Here is a 15950-nt window from a genome sequence, read left to right on the forward strand (position 1 = left end):
ATATAATAATTTGTGTTGAGCTATGTATTAGTTCCTAGCAAAACCAGAATCAACTTACTGTGCCTTCTGAGCTGACTGATTTTCCATAATCTCTGTATTTACGCATTTTCATGGTTACAAACAGTGTAAGCCACCATATCGCATAAGAGAGGGATGGGAGGGAAGGAAGAAATCCATTAACATTTTGGCTACTTCTATCAGCACATTATAAGAAATATATTGAAATCATTCACGCTGGGTTAAAAGAGGGTCTGTTCACTATTTAAGCAAGTAGAATAAATGAGCAGTTGTTTATCTATGAACATTTTGTTTTATGACACATAGCATGAAAAAGCAACCAAAGGAAAGGCCAGCACCTGAAGATTTAATGGTGAGTGAAGCTTCAGAGCCCCTCAATATGTATTCATCTGTATTCAACTTTTTATCTATGTATATAGAAGTATATAATATTTTTTCTGCATTTTTCAGTATGGACAAGTTCAAATCTAAACTCTTTCTTGCTTCTGCACCAATTACATATTTACAGAGAGCACACACACCACGGGTGGAATTCTGATTCCACTGGAGTTAAAGGGTATTTTGCTGTTAACATTTGTCATGGCCAAAGCTTCACTTGTGATTTGGGGACTTAATACGGAACTATCACAGCCAGTATAAAGTTTCAATTAAAACCATTTTGATGTTTAATACACAGTTTTTTCAGTGTGTATGTCCAGGGATTACAGGTCAATGTAGGTCACTCTGTCGTTGTTTGCCAGTCTTAACCATTCAAAATCTGAAGATCAAAACCAGAAGATATGGTCAAAATAGTGTATTTTTAGTGAAATGCAAGAGCCAGTGTTTTCACTTATATGCATGTAAACTGAAATTAGATTTGCTACAGAAGGCTGAGTTAATACGTAGCTTTGGTGTGTCCATCAAAGGGCTCTCAGAGTTGGAATCCGGGCTCAGACATGGCTGCTTCTGCTTGCAATTGACATTTTTTCAAGAATGCAGGAATAGGTACCTGCTGGTCCCTTGTGACTGTGCATTTAGCGCAGAATGCTCATTTGACTGTTTTTAAGCAGCTAGATGAATACTATATCAAACCATTATTACAAATATTTACAGTAACATATTGTAGATAAGAGTCGTGGTGCCCTCTGACTTGCATCAAATATCTTTGATTTTTAAATGTTTCATTATTTTTCTTTATATGCTGTGGTTCCTGTAACTTGAAGGTTTATGGAAAATAACTTATTTTCTGTGCATGAAATATCTAGGAATAATTGTAACAGATTTTAACAAGATATGGACACGTTTGCATTGTCTCATTTCTTACTTTCCTGCTGCGAGCTGCAAGTAGAATAAACAAGTGTTTCTATTGCAGCTATTCTCTAGTTAAAGGCTAATCTCTGAAGATGCCCTGGGGCAGATATCTCACAATCCAGACTAGTCTCAATTTAGATCCTGGTTAGGAAAGTATTTAACTGTGAATCTAATTTTAAGGGTATTAACTTCAATAGATCTACATTGGAAATTAGCCACCTGCTTAAATACCTTGGTAAAATGGGGCCTTAAAGTTTATCAGAGCCCCTTCTCTTTGTGGTGTTATGTCTCATATGAAAGGCTCACACTGCCTTATTTTGTCTTTTTTTATTAACTTTTGATGGTTGGGGAATTCTTGCAGTTAGTCACATCTGAGAAAACTTGGAACAGGTTCTAGAGACGTAGACACATTTACCTTGTGCACTATTATGCCATGGCTGGATAGCTTAGCTATTAAAACAACGGAATAGGGTTTCATAAAACCTATATCTGTTTGTAAATGCATGTTTCAGTGATGCAATAGGCCTGCCACTTATAAATAAAACATCTGCAGATCCACAGACCCCCATAAGTATATCTGTATGTTTGTAAGCAATAACACCACTCCAGGGTGTAGAGTCATAAAAATGAGGCCAAAGGGTGAGTGCCTGCAGTACCAGGGAAGTGCACAGATTTATCTTTACAACTACATGCCCTGGAGTGTGCTAGTCCCCTCTTAAGGAGGTATTTTGTAAAATAATTTTAAAATTATAGCAGCTCGGGAAAAAAAAAAAAAAAAGAAAGAAAAGCAGCACCTTCCTACTTTTAAAAAAAAATCTTTTGTTTAGTGCATTTTCCCCCCGTGCTACTTTCTATTCAATTATAAATGAACTTCAACAACAAGTACTAAAGCATGGAGTAGACTGGTGCTGGAATAAAGAAATGACCCAGTCCTTGCCGGCCACGGGCTGACCCTCACAACCTGCCCTGAATTCCATCCTGACAAGCTCAGAGCACCCGGCACTTTTCTGTAACAAACCCACTATTAGCTCAGGAGTTGCTCTTCAGTCAAGCCCTTTACATTCTTACACTTGCCCAGTCTTATCAAGGAGCAGTTTATTTATACACCTCATATATACCTTATCATATATATGCACACACACATAATATGTCTGTACATATCTGTACAGATGTGTATAAAAAGTACCATACTTTGGCAAAAAGGGCCAGAATAAAAGCTGTTAAATACCCTTTGAATTCCATAATTACTGACCACAATATCCTTCCTAATTCCATGTCACCTGTTTCCAAAACCTGTGTTAAAATTGTGCCGGATGTCTCCCTGGTAACTCTCAGAGTGGGTTGAGTGATGCAAATACTATCAGTGAAATCCTGGACTTGTCAAGGTCAGTTTACTGTTGATATAAATCAGAGCAGGATTTTACCTTGTTCATTGGGTTTGGGGTTGGTTTTGGTTTAGGTTTTTTTGGTTTTTAGTTTTTTTTTTTTTTTAAATTTAATTTATTTTTTTTTATTTAGAAGAAATGTCCTAGCAAGGATGGAAGTTGTAAACACGTCATCATCGTTAGCTTCAAACAAACCAGTGGCATGCAGGCTTTGCCCCCTATGAACATCAGCCGTATGGAAGTCACTATTTTGTAACCAATTTAGTATAATTAAATACTGAAAGCAAAATGAAGGGAGCAGAACATCAATCTTTTTCTACTCTCCTGGTAGTCGGTGAATTGTTAAATGCATTTTAAGAGCAGACTAACAATACCTGGAGTGCCAGATTGGCGACTCCAGTGTAGTCAGGGGGTTACATCAGGGATGGATTTCCCGTCTATCATGTTACGAAGCCCTTTTTTATAAAAGTCACTATGCACATTTTGTCAGAAAATAGGGCCAAAGCCAAGGCTGTATGAAATTCCTGGGTAAAGCCAGGCTTTCTAGTACCACAGATATTCTTGTGCAAGCGAACTCCAGATTTCCATATCAGCTGCTGTAGATCAGGTTCCTGCATTTATACCCAATCACTAAGCCCTTTCTTCCGTATATACCCATCCACAAAACAAGATACAACATTGGTTTCTCTGTGTATACATAATCAACGATTTAATGGTTTCAAAGTATTTCAAATTAACAGACTTTTTCCACGGGATTGGGAAAAAAAGTAATTTTGCCAAGCAATGGGGAAATTGTCCGTCCAAGGAAGGGAACAATCTTTATAATTCACCCGTGGTTATTCTGCATCTTGTGCTTACAGTGGCTGCTCTTTTGTTTCCAGTTTATTCCCTCTCCGAAAGAGAAAAGCGAACAGTCAATTAAATTGAACGTACTCCCATTTCAGCACCAGGGAAGTCTGCACAACATCGTGGCATATTCCTCTGTCTCTTCTCTCCATTTCCAATGAGAAAAGGAAAATCCTAGCAAGTCTTCTGTATCTATATTTTTTTTTCCTCCCATGAACTCCCAGTTTTCATTTAAAACGTGGAGTTTCACTTAAAACGTGGCTCCCATGCAGACATACGTGTATATTTAGTATGATGTGAGGCTATGGATAAGGTTTAAACTCCGACTTGTGCTGCTCTCTGGGTGGGCAGCCGCAGGTCTGGCTCAGGAGCTGTGCATCTGACTGTATGTACGGTATTTTTCAGAAGCTTCCCATTCTAAGCTCTATTTAATGGAATCTATGCATAGTAAGTAATCAGGTCAAAGAGAAGCAACATCCCCTGTTTGAGATCAATCGCTGGCTAATACTTTATCTAGGCCACTTTATTATCTCATGCTGATTCCATTCCCATTCTCCCTCTCCTTTGTAGCATGCACTTCAGCTGTGGTAAAAGTACGTATCGCATACATATTAAAAACATATACCCATTCTATCTGTATGTAAATGTGTGAGACACAGCTGGATATTGCAGGAGTTTGATTTACTAATAGTTATTATCTGTTCTAGCTGTTCAGAGGCAAAGAGAGTTTCAGAAAACAAGCTAGCGCAGAAATTGCCTTTATGATATCACTATCCTGCTTTGGTAATTGTTTAAAATCTCTTCTTTAGCTGGAAGCTCGGCCTTTTATTTTGCAGATTGCATGTGCTTTTCAGAAAGAATTGTTGAAGTCTCGTTGAGTTTTTTTTGTTCGTACAGCATTGAACTCTACCACACTGCATATGACTGTTTAAACAAAAGCGATTTACTTGAATTGTATTTGAAATACCAAAAGTCAAGCATGTAGCAGTAATTCCATTAGGCTTTCCCGTGGATGCACAAAAGTCCAGTCTTTGAGATGCTGCTTGGATTTCTCATGGGGCAGGGATGGGCAATGCTTTTGGCCAAGGGTACAGTCACCTTCTGCACTTCATCACTTTTGCACGGATACTCCAGTTTTTGTTCAGGTCTCCAAACTTGAAACACAACTTTTAGTTTTTTCTCTGTTTTAAATTTAAATTACTGATGCTTTTTATGTTGGCATTTTATTAATTCAGAAGATTGTATGATAAATTGCCCGCCATATGTGTCGAAACGTCTGGCCTGCTGAAAAACATGTTCTTTGGTTTGTTCTGTGTTTTGTTTTGCTGCGGTTTTTTTGTTTTGATTTGGGGTTTTTGTGGTTTTATTTTTATTTCTTCTGTTTCAATGCCTAGTGCAATTTTGAAATTTCCCATTCATGTGCGTCCAGCAGCCCCTTTCTTCATTTCAGAAATGACATTTAGACCAGGCACCCTGATCTCATCAGCTACAATGGGCATTTTTTCATATAGGTCATTTGTTTGGATATTTAAATGTGTTAAGGCATGTGTCAAAGTATTACAGACTCTCAAAAATAGCTTCTGGCTGCCTATTCCCCCATCTCCAACAAGCCTGAGAAATTAAAAATGTCCAAGCTTCTAAGTCGCTGTATTTTAAGAGGGTCTGGACAGTGGCACTTCTTACCAGGTAGAGCTACACTTGTTGGCAGCTCTTTGTGTTAAACCATTGCTTGTAGCTCTTAGGAAATATTTGTATGGTTTAAACGAACAAATGGAGAATCAGCATAATCCTACCTGGATTTTCTTGTAAACCATCAGAATAAAGCAAATAAAACACTGCCACTTCGGTTTGTCAATAAGAGGGATTTCCCCCAGCAGCTAATTTGTGTTTTTTGCGGTACAGCAGTGGTATCACTGACAGAGTAGCCGAGGTGGCTGTACAGGTTGGGGTTTTGATGGTGTTGACTTGTGAGAAAGACCAGTGGGCTGTCTGCACTTTGCTTTTCCCAAACACATCCTGTAAACCTTCTGAAGACGCCTTTACAGATGAACATTTTCTGTCTGCATCTCTCTAGATGTTTGTGCATCGTTGCTGGATCTCAGTGACCCAAGAATTTCCCCTTTGGCTACTTACAAGCATTGGGTTGGGTTTTTTTTATCCTGAGCCAGAGCAGGATCTCCGATCAGCAATGATTTGTCCAGCATAAAAGTGTCTGTGCTGGAACCCGTGATGGATGGCTGGTGTTTTGGCTCTCCTCTGTCACGGTGATCCCAGTTATTCACCCCATGACAAGGGGAAATTCTGACAGACACCAAAACACATGTCAGGTGTGAAGGGAAGGACTCTCTCCTGATTTCCCAAGGAAAAATGTACACAGCCAATTATTTTAGCTGTTGTAAAAATGATAAATATTAAACTGTGCAATCAATCTATCAGTTCAGACAGACGGTGGACAAAGAGTTCTGGATCAAATCCTGGATACACTGAAGGCAATGTCAACACTTACATGGACTTCATTGGTGGTAGGATATCACACCAGGGCTCAGGATCTTCTGGTGTTCATCATCTTTCTTGGTCAGGGTAGCTCAGGAGTTGGAGACAAAAACATGTAATCTTTCAGGTGGCTGCGTTGCTCAGTCTATTCCCCACTTGACTGAGGTGTGGGAAGGCAGGTTATGGATTTTTCCCCCTCGTCTTTTCCTTCTGTCTTAAAAAAAAAAAAAACAACAAACAAGCAAAAAAACCCTATTTCTGTCCTTAGGGGTATGATTTCTTAGGGGTATGATTTGCTCTTCTCTGTCACTTGAGAAATCACCTATCGAAATGGAGAAATACATTCTATCAGCATCACGAAATCCAGCGATTACAGAAGACTAAAATTGTGACAAGGTTAACGTGTGAGAGTTGGATTTTTAAGGTGAAATATTCATTCCTTGTCTTCTGCAGTCCCATTGCTCATCTGACCGCTGACTTTTTACAGGAAATGTGAATGTCTGGCTTTCTTTCCAACATGCCCTAAAGCTGCACAATATACTAGCGCTTTCCAGTGAAATGTGAAAAGAAATAACTTGAGTTGGCTCAAAGAAGTGTTGAAAATCTAAGGAAATTGGACAAAAACAAATTGGCAACAGCTTAGGGTGATACAGTCAATATTTTTGGTTACTTGAGTCTCCTGGGCTTTGCAGTTTAATTTGAGCAAATGTTTCATTTGGCACTTCTGGTGGTTCCCTAGTTCTCCAGACACCGAGACAAATATTTACATCTCGCTCATTTTGGTAGCAGAATTGCAAATCTTTCAATTATGATACATTGAGAAGTTGTGCTTTTGTCTTGTTGATATTTTTATGTCAGCTGTCTTCCCTACGTATTTCATTAAACAACAACCAAAAAAAAAAACTGTTAGCAGTTCCAAAATAAGATCCCTATTTTTAATTCCCAGAGTGTTGTCCTTCCTGTTCATCAAGGAATTTGCTCTGACAGGCAGTTGTTGAAATCTATGTACAATATTTATTTCTATAGTAAAACTGGAATTTTAAATTGATTCAGACGCACTGCATGGATTAAAATTGCTGGCATTTGTGTAGTACCAGCTACTTGTGGGTCTGTATTCTGATTAGCACCTCAAGACACTCCTGCAGTATTAACTAAGAGTAATAATTGCCTATGAATAAGCCGGATATAAAGCAGGAGATACAGATATGGCTTCTTAGTGACCTGTGTGCATTATGCCTCAAATCCCTTAATCAGATTTGTGCCGGTTGATTCCTGCATCCGCAGAAATTCAGCTGGAGGATCAGGGCCTAAAGTAGTAAAAAATCAATTAATACTACTTTCTAATTTGTGTGGTTGACAAAAACGCATATAAATAGGGGACATTTTTCTACTGAAGAGGACCACACTGAAAGATTTTTAATTGGATTTTCATTGTGATTGACAGCATTTGATTATGACAGTAACTTTATTTGGCTGGACTGTTATAGCCCTCTTGTTCAGGGTTTTTTTTTCCATCAAAGCTCTTTTTTATCTGCTGAATCCCCAGCGGAGCAGCAGTGCCTGTGAAAGAGCCTTTTAGCACCTTTGTTGCAGCCATCCCTGGTGATGATTGGACCCAGCTGGTAGAAAAATAAGAAAATGTGCCTTTCACAAAGAGGTTGCATCTCCCGTCTCCATCGTTTCAATAATTTTAAGAGCCCCAGAAACCTGTTGAGGATTAGAAGTAGCTTTAGATGTGAAATGAGTGTTAAGTATTAGTAATCGGGAGATTAGGGCCCCGGGGACAATGGGAGATAAACAACTGCAATTAAGGCAAATCTGCCAGAGTAAACAAAATTTAGCAGAAACAGATGCCCTAACCATTTTGGGGGATTGATTGGAGGGCACCGAGGAATCGATTTTTGTCTTGTTTACACTTCCAAACCCCTGTGATAAACTGGGAGGCTAAATATTTCATACAGCCTGATTTTAGTTAATTTTTTTCCAGCTCCTCACAGTAGGTTTACTCTCTTCTAACAGTGACCAGGCCCGAGTTTATTCAGCATTCACAGGGAGCAGCTAATTGTCTATGAAGGGCCCCTGTGTTTAAATGGGCTTGACAGGAATTTAAATTTTGTTTCAATCAACCTCTGTGCTCACAGCCTGCTCCAGTTTCTAATTTTTAAATTAAACATGATTTTTTTTTAAGCTGCGGCCTCTCCTCCGGAGCCGGCTGCTCGCACTCCCACCCAAGGCAGCTGCCGCAGCCGGGAATGCGCAGGTTTATTAAGGCCGTAATAGCAAAGCACGACGAGCTGCAACCATGGAAAAGTTCATTGTCCCATAAATGTGCATCTGCCTGTTTGGATTTAATGGGAGATGCTGGGGTAAACGGCTGGTGTAAATCGGGACGGCTCTGCCGGCGTCTGCCTGCGCGGCTGGAGAGAGCCGGGGTTTGCACCGGGGAAGGGCTCCCGGTAGGGAACGGTGGCATTCAAATACAAGTCTGAGAATGGAAATGGTTTTTGTGGCCTCGGTCATTTGTTCAGTGACCTTGTGAGAGATTCAAAGGGTTGGTTTTTTTTCCCAAGCCAACTAGCGGTGATGTATTTTGCAGTCTTCTCTGTGTTTTCAGCAGGGCTCTGCACGATTTTTCGGATGTCGTTTCATACCTCTGCTTTTTCTGCTCCTGAGACGGGGTGATTGGACAGTCTGTTCATGTTTGATCACTTAATATTTGCTTTGTTTAGTCTCTTCACTAAACATGACAAACATGGAGATGTTGCTTTGCACTAGATGCGGACGATGTGTAGGCATGTAATACAATGTGATCAAACAGGGTACTTTTAAAAACAACTTGTTCATTTACAGAAACTTCATCACGGAGATGCTAGGGAAGTGCGGGCTTTTTCATTCTCCCTTTTTGCTTCCAACTAGATCGTTCTCTGTTTTGTTTCCTTTATTTTGTTCACTGTTGTTAGTTGTGTGTGTACACACACAGCTTTTTCTGCTCCAAGGTTCCGGTGAAAAATATTTAGGAGATTGTTTAAGTTTACTGCAGCTTAGTGATTTTTTTTTTTCTCTCAGTAGAAACTAGTTTCTCAAAACTTTGAGATAATAACTGTTTTCTCCACTCTTCTTCCCCAGTCCAGGGGAACACTTAGATCCCATTTGAAGGAAATGCTACATAAGCTCTTAATTTCAGACCAGCTCTGGTGTCAACGAGACTGTACCTGTGATCATGGTGAGGCATGAACTGAAGGTGCTTCTGCAGGTGCATTTGCATTAACACAAGAGTTCGGGTCAAGTGCATCTTTTTGGTGCGAATCCCCTGCTCTTTCAGAACTGCCACTCTTTCATTCTCGTCACAGGCAGGTCTTGAAACTCATGAATTGAATCGATTTCAAATTAAACCAAACCAGAAGATGTGCTCTAGGCACACACCTAATGAGCTCCGGCGACTAATGGGCGCTGTGTCCACGGACCAGACCAGAGCTGGTCAAAAGTAAAACCTCTTCCATCCCTGCAACATTGCATCAACCGTTTCACTCTGCAGATCTGCTTCTGTTGTCGACAGCTTGCTAATGTTAACATACTCTATCAGCCTTGGGCCACTCTCTCTATTCCTCTTCTATAGCTCTTCTTAACCTCAGCGGCACTTGCAAAAGCACGCTCCGATTCTATTTTGGTTGCCTTAGTTTTTTTTAAGAGTCATCACAAAAAAAATAGAAAACCTTTTCAGGGAGTTAGCTCGTTTTGTTAGCTAAGCACCAAGAGGCATGCCAAGCACAGTTATCAGTTTAACAGCAAATATCAAAAGCAAAACTGCCGTGGAAAGAATGATCTGCAGATGGGAAATAGACTCCTCTGTGCCACAGCCAAAACCAAAACTCTGTAGTAAATTTAAGACTAATATGTGCCACAGAAGGAGAATAGCGAAAATCAGACCCATCCACGTTTTGCACCCCTGCGCACTCTGAGGTCCTGCAATAGGAAGGGGTGGAGTTGTTTGAAATCAAGTTCATGCTACAGAAGTCAGAAGAGCTTGACTGATTCCTGCTAATTGGACCTGAAAAAAAATTCCCTCTTGACCCTGAGTCTGGTGATGAGTTGCTGTCCCGAGCGGCTGGTCTGGACCCATCAGCAGGCGCACAAGAGGTTTCTGGTGACTCTTTTTAGGGCTACCAGCACATCGTTTGGCAATGGCCAATGTCCAGAGCTTCAGAAGAAGGTTGAAAAAGGGATTTTAATCATAATGGAAGGATCTGTACTGTTGTTTAAAAATAGAAATTCAAGCGTAATAGGTGGACAGTTCCTCTTCAGGTTAAGGTTTTCAGATTTAAGTTACTCTGTTCTTCCTTGCAGTCCATCCATTATGCTTGGGGATGGCCATTATTTAAAGGCAAATCCTGTAAATTGCAACAGAATTTTGATGCCTCAAGTAAACTGCTAAACTAGCCAAAGATCACCTGCAATTAACTTTCTCATATAAAAAGGAGAAGTGCATTGGTAAAGTTAATCTAAAAATAAATAAATAATATGAAATGCTACTACTACTAATGAATCCTTCTCAAAAAAAAAGGATAAACAAGACTTCACCTGTTAGTAGTGCTATCCAGTTATCTATCTTTGTTACATTTTGTATCATCTTTTCACTCTTAAAGATCATCAGAGGGATAAAATCATTAGTGTGCTAATCTAGATAGCCATAGTTCTAACACTGACCTAGGCTAATCTGCCTTTGCAATTTCAAGAGCTATGTTTGACTCCTCTGAAAGTAACCTTAAATTGTAGTCTTGTAAGAATTCCAGAGCTGTATCCTTCACTCCTTCTCCTAATGAGGTTATGACCAAATGCTCATTATAATTGCTTTAGACTCCTTTTAATTTTCAAGCTTATTAATCATAAGAAGAGTTATTTAAAATTGCATAAATTAATCTTAGATTAAAAGCCCATCAAAGCCTCGAAACAATTAAGAATAAGTAGGATTTCCCTGGGGCAGCAAGTTTTATTTTAATAGTGTAGTCAGGTGGATATCAGAACATTGAAGTATGGTAGTGATTAATGTATGCAAAATTTAAATGAGAGTTTTTAAATGGCAAATCTAAATCACATATTGACCTAACTGTAGGCTTTAACTGCATTGTCTGTCATATATTTAAACTGTTTAGTAATCAACATTTTAATTACAGTGTATGTTAGGGAGGCCACGCAACAAACAAAACTCCCCACTTCCCGACACGCCACATGGAACCGTTTTGCAGGTGGGGGCTGCGCAGAATGAGGCACAAGGAAAAAGAGCAGAAACTTCAAGGAGACTGATGATACTCGATTTTTGCTTATGGATGTGTTCTTGTCCCCGCTTCATCCCCACCCAGAAAACGCCACCGATCGTTGCGACTTTCTGTCCCTCCTCCCTACCCCGACTGTTCTCTAGAGAAATGGGTCCTTTCTGCTCCCCGAGCTGGCAGAAGCTACAGGTGACAGCTACGAGGGTGGGGAATTCTGTGAAAAACATCACTTTCTGGGCGCTTTTGTCTTGTGACCCTTTCCTGCAGATCTATGGAAGCACCGTGTCTTTGGCCTCTGCCATGGGCGATTTCACTCCAGCAGCCAGCTGAGAACAGGCTCCCGGGGACGCTGAATTCCTCCCCATGCACAGCGAGAGGCAGTCCTTGCCCTGAATAGTCACTGTTCTGAGGACAGGAACTGGGAGAGAGAACTGGGCCAGTAAACGCTCGCTCCCAGATCAAGCACAGCCATGCAGGTACATAGAAAAAGCTCGTACTTTACAGCTGAACTTGCTGTGATTTGACATCCACAATCCCCTCACTGCGGGTGATGCAAGGAAGAGACAAGGAGGCCTTGTGTCTGGAGGAGAGTGTCTCTTAAAGCAAGGGTTGACCTTGCTGGAGCTTTGGGACACCAGGGACACGCGTGCTTAGCCTCCCAGTCACCTTTTTCTTTAAAGGTTACCTCCCGTGGTCAAAACACATCCTAAAATTGCAAAAGGAAAACCAGGGATGCAACAGCCAGATCACCCTTATATAGTGTCTTGCAAGGTCTTGTCACCTGTATACATATTCCGTGTCTCCGTGGATGAATGTGTCTGAAGCCTTCAGATTTTTTTACCCCGCTCAAACCTTAGATGTGAGTGATGGAGCAGCCCCCGAGGAGGACTCTGACACCTTCTGTGCCTGTGAATTAACAATGATTTGGGAGTCGGCAATGAGAGTATTGGCCTGAGGATTCCTTGCTGCTATTCCTGGCTGTGGGAGCAGAAATGGGCCTGGTGGATAGCTAGCACAGATAATTAGAACAGCGTTTAGTTTGGCTTGTCCTTGGAGGCAGGAGATCTAGATGTAAAATCCTCCAGTACTGGAGGTGGTGGTAGAGCAATGATATCTTGTATGTGCTGAGGTCACTAGAGGGGGACACAGGGTCAGCTCAGGGTAGTTCCGGTTACTCCAGCACTTCATCTCTCCAGGTGTCCTGGGAAGACGGATCATTTCCAGAGCTGAGGTTTGTGTTTGTCCCTCTGAAAGTCCGACTTGTGCTGCCATTAAGCATGTGAATGGCCAAGAATTTCCTCTCAAGTGTGTGCCCTCTGTTAATTCCGAGAGCTGTAAATAGCACAGTCACATCGGTAGCAACTGGAGAGCTAGCTGGGGTGATAACCGTGTGGCACTATTTTACAGCCAAGTTCTCAATTTTCCAAACTTGCAGGGCTTGCGCTCCTTCAGCCAGCTGGGGCTGAGCTGCCAGCCAGGCTTTTCTGATTTAATACCTGCACCGTGGCCATGTGATCAAGCTTGCCTTTGAACAAATTGGGGCGTGGGACATCCCAGCTGCTTCAGGAGCATAAGAAGTGTTGTGATTTGGTCACGTTTTGCGCTGAGTTACTGCAGACACAGGCTGAAGTTCTGCCGAATGGTGGTGGGGTGGAAATGGGTGCAGATGCAAACAGATGGGTCCCTGGTGTCCTGTGGGCAGGGATGGGGCTGTGCGGAGCTGGGTCAGAGGATGCTCTTCGTCAGTCTCACCTTCTATTGCCTCACCAGTGTCCTCAAGGAAAAGAAGCAGGTTTCTAGTTTTCATTTTATTCTTAAAAGGTGCCCCAGTGCTCCGAGGTGCCATGTTTTGTGCAGGAAAAGCTCTGCGTTGATGCATCCGATGCACCATGGAGACATTCAGTGCTGCAAAGCAGTGACGTGCCTTTTCTAATATTGCCTAATAAACTGCTGGATTGTCTTCTCCCTATCCTCTTTTAAAAAATGGCATAAAAAATGCAAGTTAAGCGGCGAGTGAACTTCCCTTAAAGCAGCCGGTAGCCATCAGTAATATTTATTTTCTCTATTTGTTTTAAGCCTGTGAAGACTGTAGTTTCCTCCATACTGTCCTGATGGAGCCCTGACCAGCAAGCGTGCAATGCCCCTAGCCCTAATGTGCCATTAATGATAGGTTAATGTACAGTATAATGTTTTTTGGACTATGGGTTCATTACACTTCTGAGTGCAAGGTCCTTCTGCAGAGCGCCCAAGGTCCCATTGCATTATATCATGCAATAAAAATACCCTTTTCATATCACACGCTAATAAACTGTATTTGAAATGCTGTCTAAGGGCACTGCCATCGTCTTGATAGTCTGTGTCTGCAACAGTTGGGATCTTTTTTATTATGGTTTTTGTTATGCTGGATTCAAATTTTTTAAATGAAATGGATAATTTGTCTGTGCTTCTTTGTAATAAATGGAGCACAGTCCTTTAACTGCACAGTCTGGGAGGATTCTTGGAAAAGAGAACATTGACAGGATGGCACTGCTGCAGCCAACAGCAACACTGCTTATTTCCTAACGTACCTTGTGTAAGCATGAGGTGTTTTATTGTAATTTCTGATTTGCTTAGTGTTGTGGTTCCATTTGGGTGTCGTGTAGACGTTAACGTGAGCCCTGGGTCCCTCTGACAGTGTTGTGGTGTGGACAGGAGAGCCCTGGCACTGATCTCCTGTGCCACTGAAGCTGAGGTTCCTGTCTGTCCTCCCAGTCTCCCTCAAGTTCTCTGCCCCAGGAGACACCACCCTGTCACTTTTGCAGATTTACAAGGAAATTGGTGACTGACCAGTATTTCATGTTGGGAATGTGCTGTCACCATCCTGGCTGAGCTTGGTAGCTGCCTGTTTCATGGACTCTTTAAACCAGTCTCACAATAAACACTCAATTGTTTTATGGCTGGAAAGTCCTCTGAAATCACAGGAGCATTGCTGAAGGGATGTTATTTATTGTCTGTCTATCTTTTGGCAGTGTTTAGGAGCCACGGCATTGGTGTAAACCTCCTTGGTACTGTCCAAACGCAGGTGTTTAATAGTCACTGGCAGAGGAACCCATTTAGGAGACAGACTCTTGTGAAGCTTTGATCTTCCCTAGACTCGTGTATGAGGCAAAATGTTACATATGCCTTAGACTGAACAGCTGAAAGGATTCGGGCAGCCCAGATTTGTGGGCAATGCATGGGCCTTGTCTGAGGGCCGTGTCCCAGCGGGATGTTCATGGCCTCTGGAGGGGTCACCATCGCTCCCACCAGCGATGCTGGTGAGCAGATGGGAGCAGAGCTGCCTGTGGGCACCTGGTGCTGGAAAAGACCTGTGGGTCTGCAGTCCTGTGAGGGTGCCATGTAAAGTCTGCTGCAGTAAGCTCTGGGTGGGTCATTATCAGAAACAAAGATTTCTCAGACCCTGAGGAGAAGGCCATAAAAGCAAATTGCTGAATTTTAAGGGTAGGCAAAATTATGGAACTTTTACCCTTGAATAATGGCAATTTAATTGACTGGGCTAAATGATTGATGGTTTGTGAGCAATGAGTTTGAATTGCCAGGGCTGTGTGTTCAGGGGGGCACTGCCCTTTTAATTTCATGTCAGATATTTAAATCATTTACATCACCCTCTGTGCAGCTTATCCCTTGGAAAGAGTTAACCTGTCTGGTGGGACACTGCAACTTGAGAAATGTACCCTTTATCAAGAGAACCAGATGAGACAAGTTCATTTAAAAAGCCTGGTTTGTCATTGTTTATCTAATTTTCCAAGTTGACACACAAAATTAGGCGGGCTGACAGTCACTCTGGGGCCATCCCTGGCCCCGTCCTCCCTGACCTTTTCGGCTCCAAGCCGCTCGCCGGTTGTTTGTTTCCCCCGGCTGCAGAAATCTGTACAGCCGAGCATCCTACCAGGCCAAAGCTCTGCCTGAGTATGGCAGACCAGTACCTGCCTAGTGCAGGGAAACAGTTTGGTGGTGGCTTTTCAACCTGTTTTCCGCTGGGTGCACTGGTTGCCAGCTATTTTTAAGGCTGAGTTTTATGAATTGGCAAAGAGTTGGTTGATTGTCATGAACAGGGATACAAGTCTGAGCAAATGTGAAATGCTTGGGGATGGGAGGAGATCTGTCATGGGGACATCTTGAGATACCTTCAAGATCCTCTCATGAGCATCTCCTTCCTTGGTGTCATGCTTTGTGCTGTGATTATGCCTGTCAGTGTTGCAGCGAGCTCTCACATGTTAAGGAGACTCAGATGTTCATAGAATCATTGAATGGTTTGGGTTGGAAGGGACCTGAAAGGTCATCTAGTTCCAACCTCCCTACCATGGGCAGGGACATCTTCAACTTGCCCAGGTTGCTCAAAGCCCCATCCAACCTGGCCTTGAAATGTTGGCTGAACCATCACTGGTAGAGCAGAAACGGTCTCCATTACAGCAGTTTTATTAAGGAAGGTTTAATATCGATCTCTTATTTGGCAATTCACAGTGGACGTAAGCACCCGTATAGACAAGCTGTGCTCTGCTGACATTGGGGTGCTGCAGGAAAGGTCTGCACGCAACACCAAGCAGAGAGCGTTGTCTCTCCAGGGCGGTGAGAAATCGGTGGCTGCAATGGAAAATGCATTTCAGGC

General features: G+C 42.0%; 1 protein-coding gene across 2 annotated transcripts in view; it reads left to right on the forward strand.

Moving 5' to 3' along the window:
- Positions 1-15950, forward strand: part of MAP2K5 (mitogen-activated protein kinase kinase 5) — a gene marked incomplete at its 5' end in the record, with an annotated part of 125655 nt that overhangs the window by 106823 nt on the left and 2882 nt on the right. For both annotated transcript variants that reach the window (XM_080351354.1, XM_080351355.1), the window contains one exon: positions 325-370. In XM_080351354.1, the coding sequence (XP_080207480.1) occupies positions 325-370 (46 nt within the window). The remainder of the gene's footprint in view (positions 1-324; positions 371-15950) is intronic.

The sequence above is a fragment of the Nesoenas mayeri genome, assembly GCF_963082525.1.
Source record: "Nesoenas mayeri genome assembly, chromosome: 11".
Lineage (NCBI taxonomy): Eukaryota > Metazoa > Chordata > Aves > Columbiformes > Columbidae > Nesoenas > Nesoenas mayeri.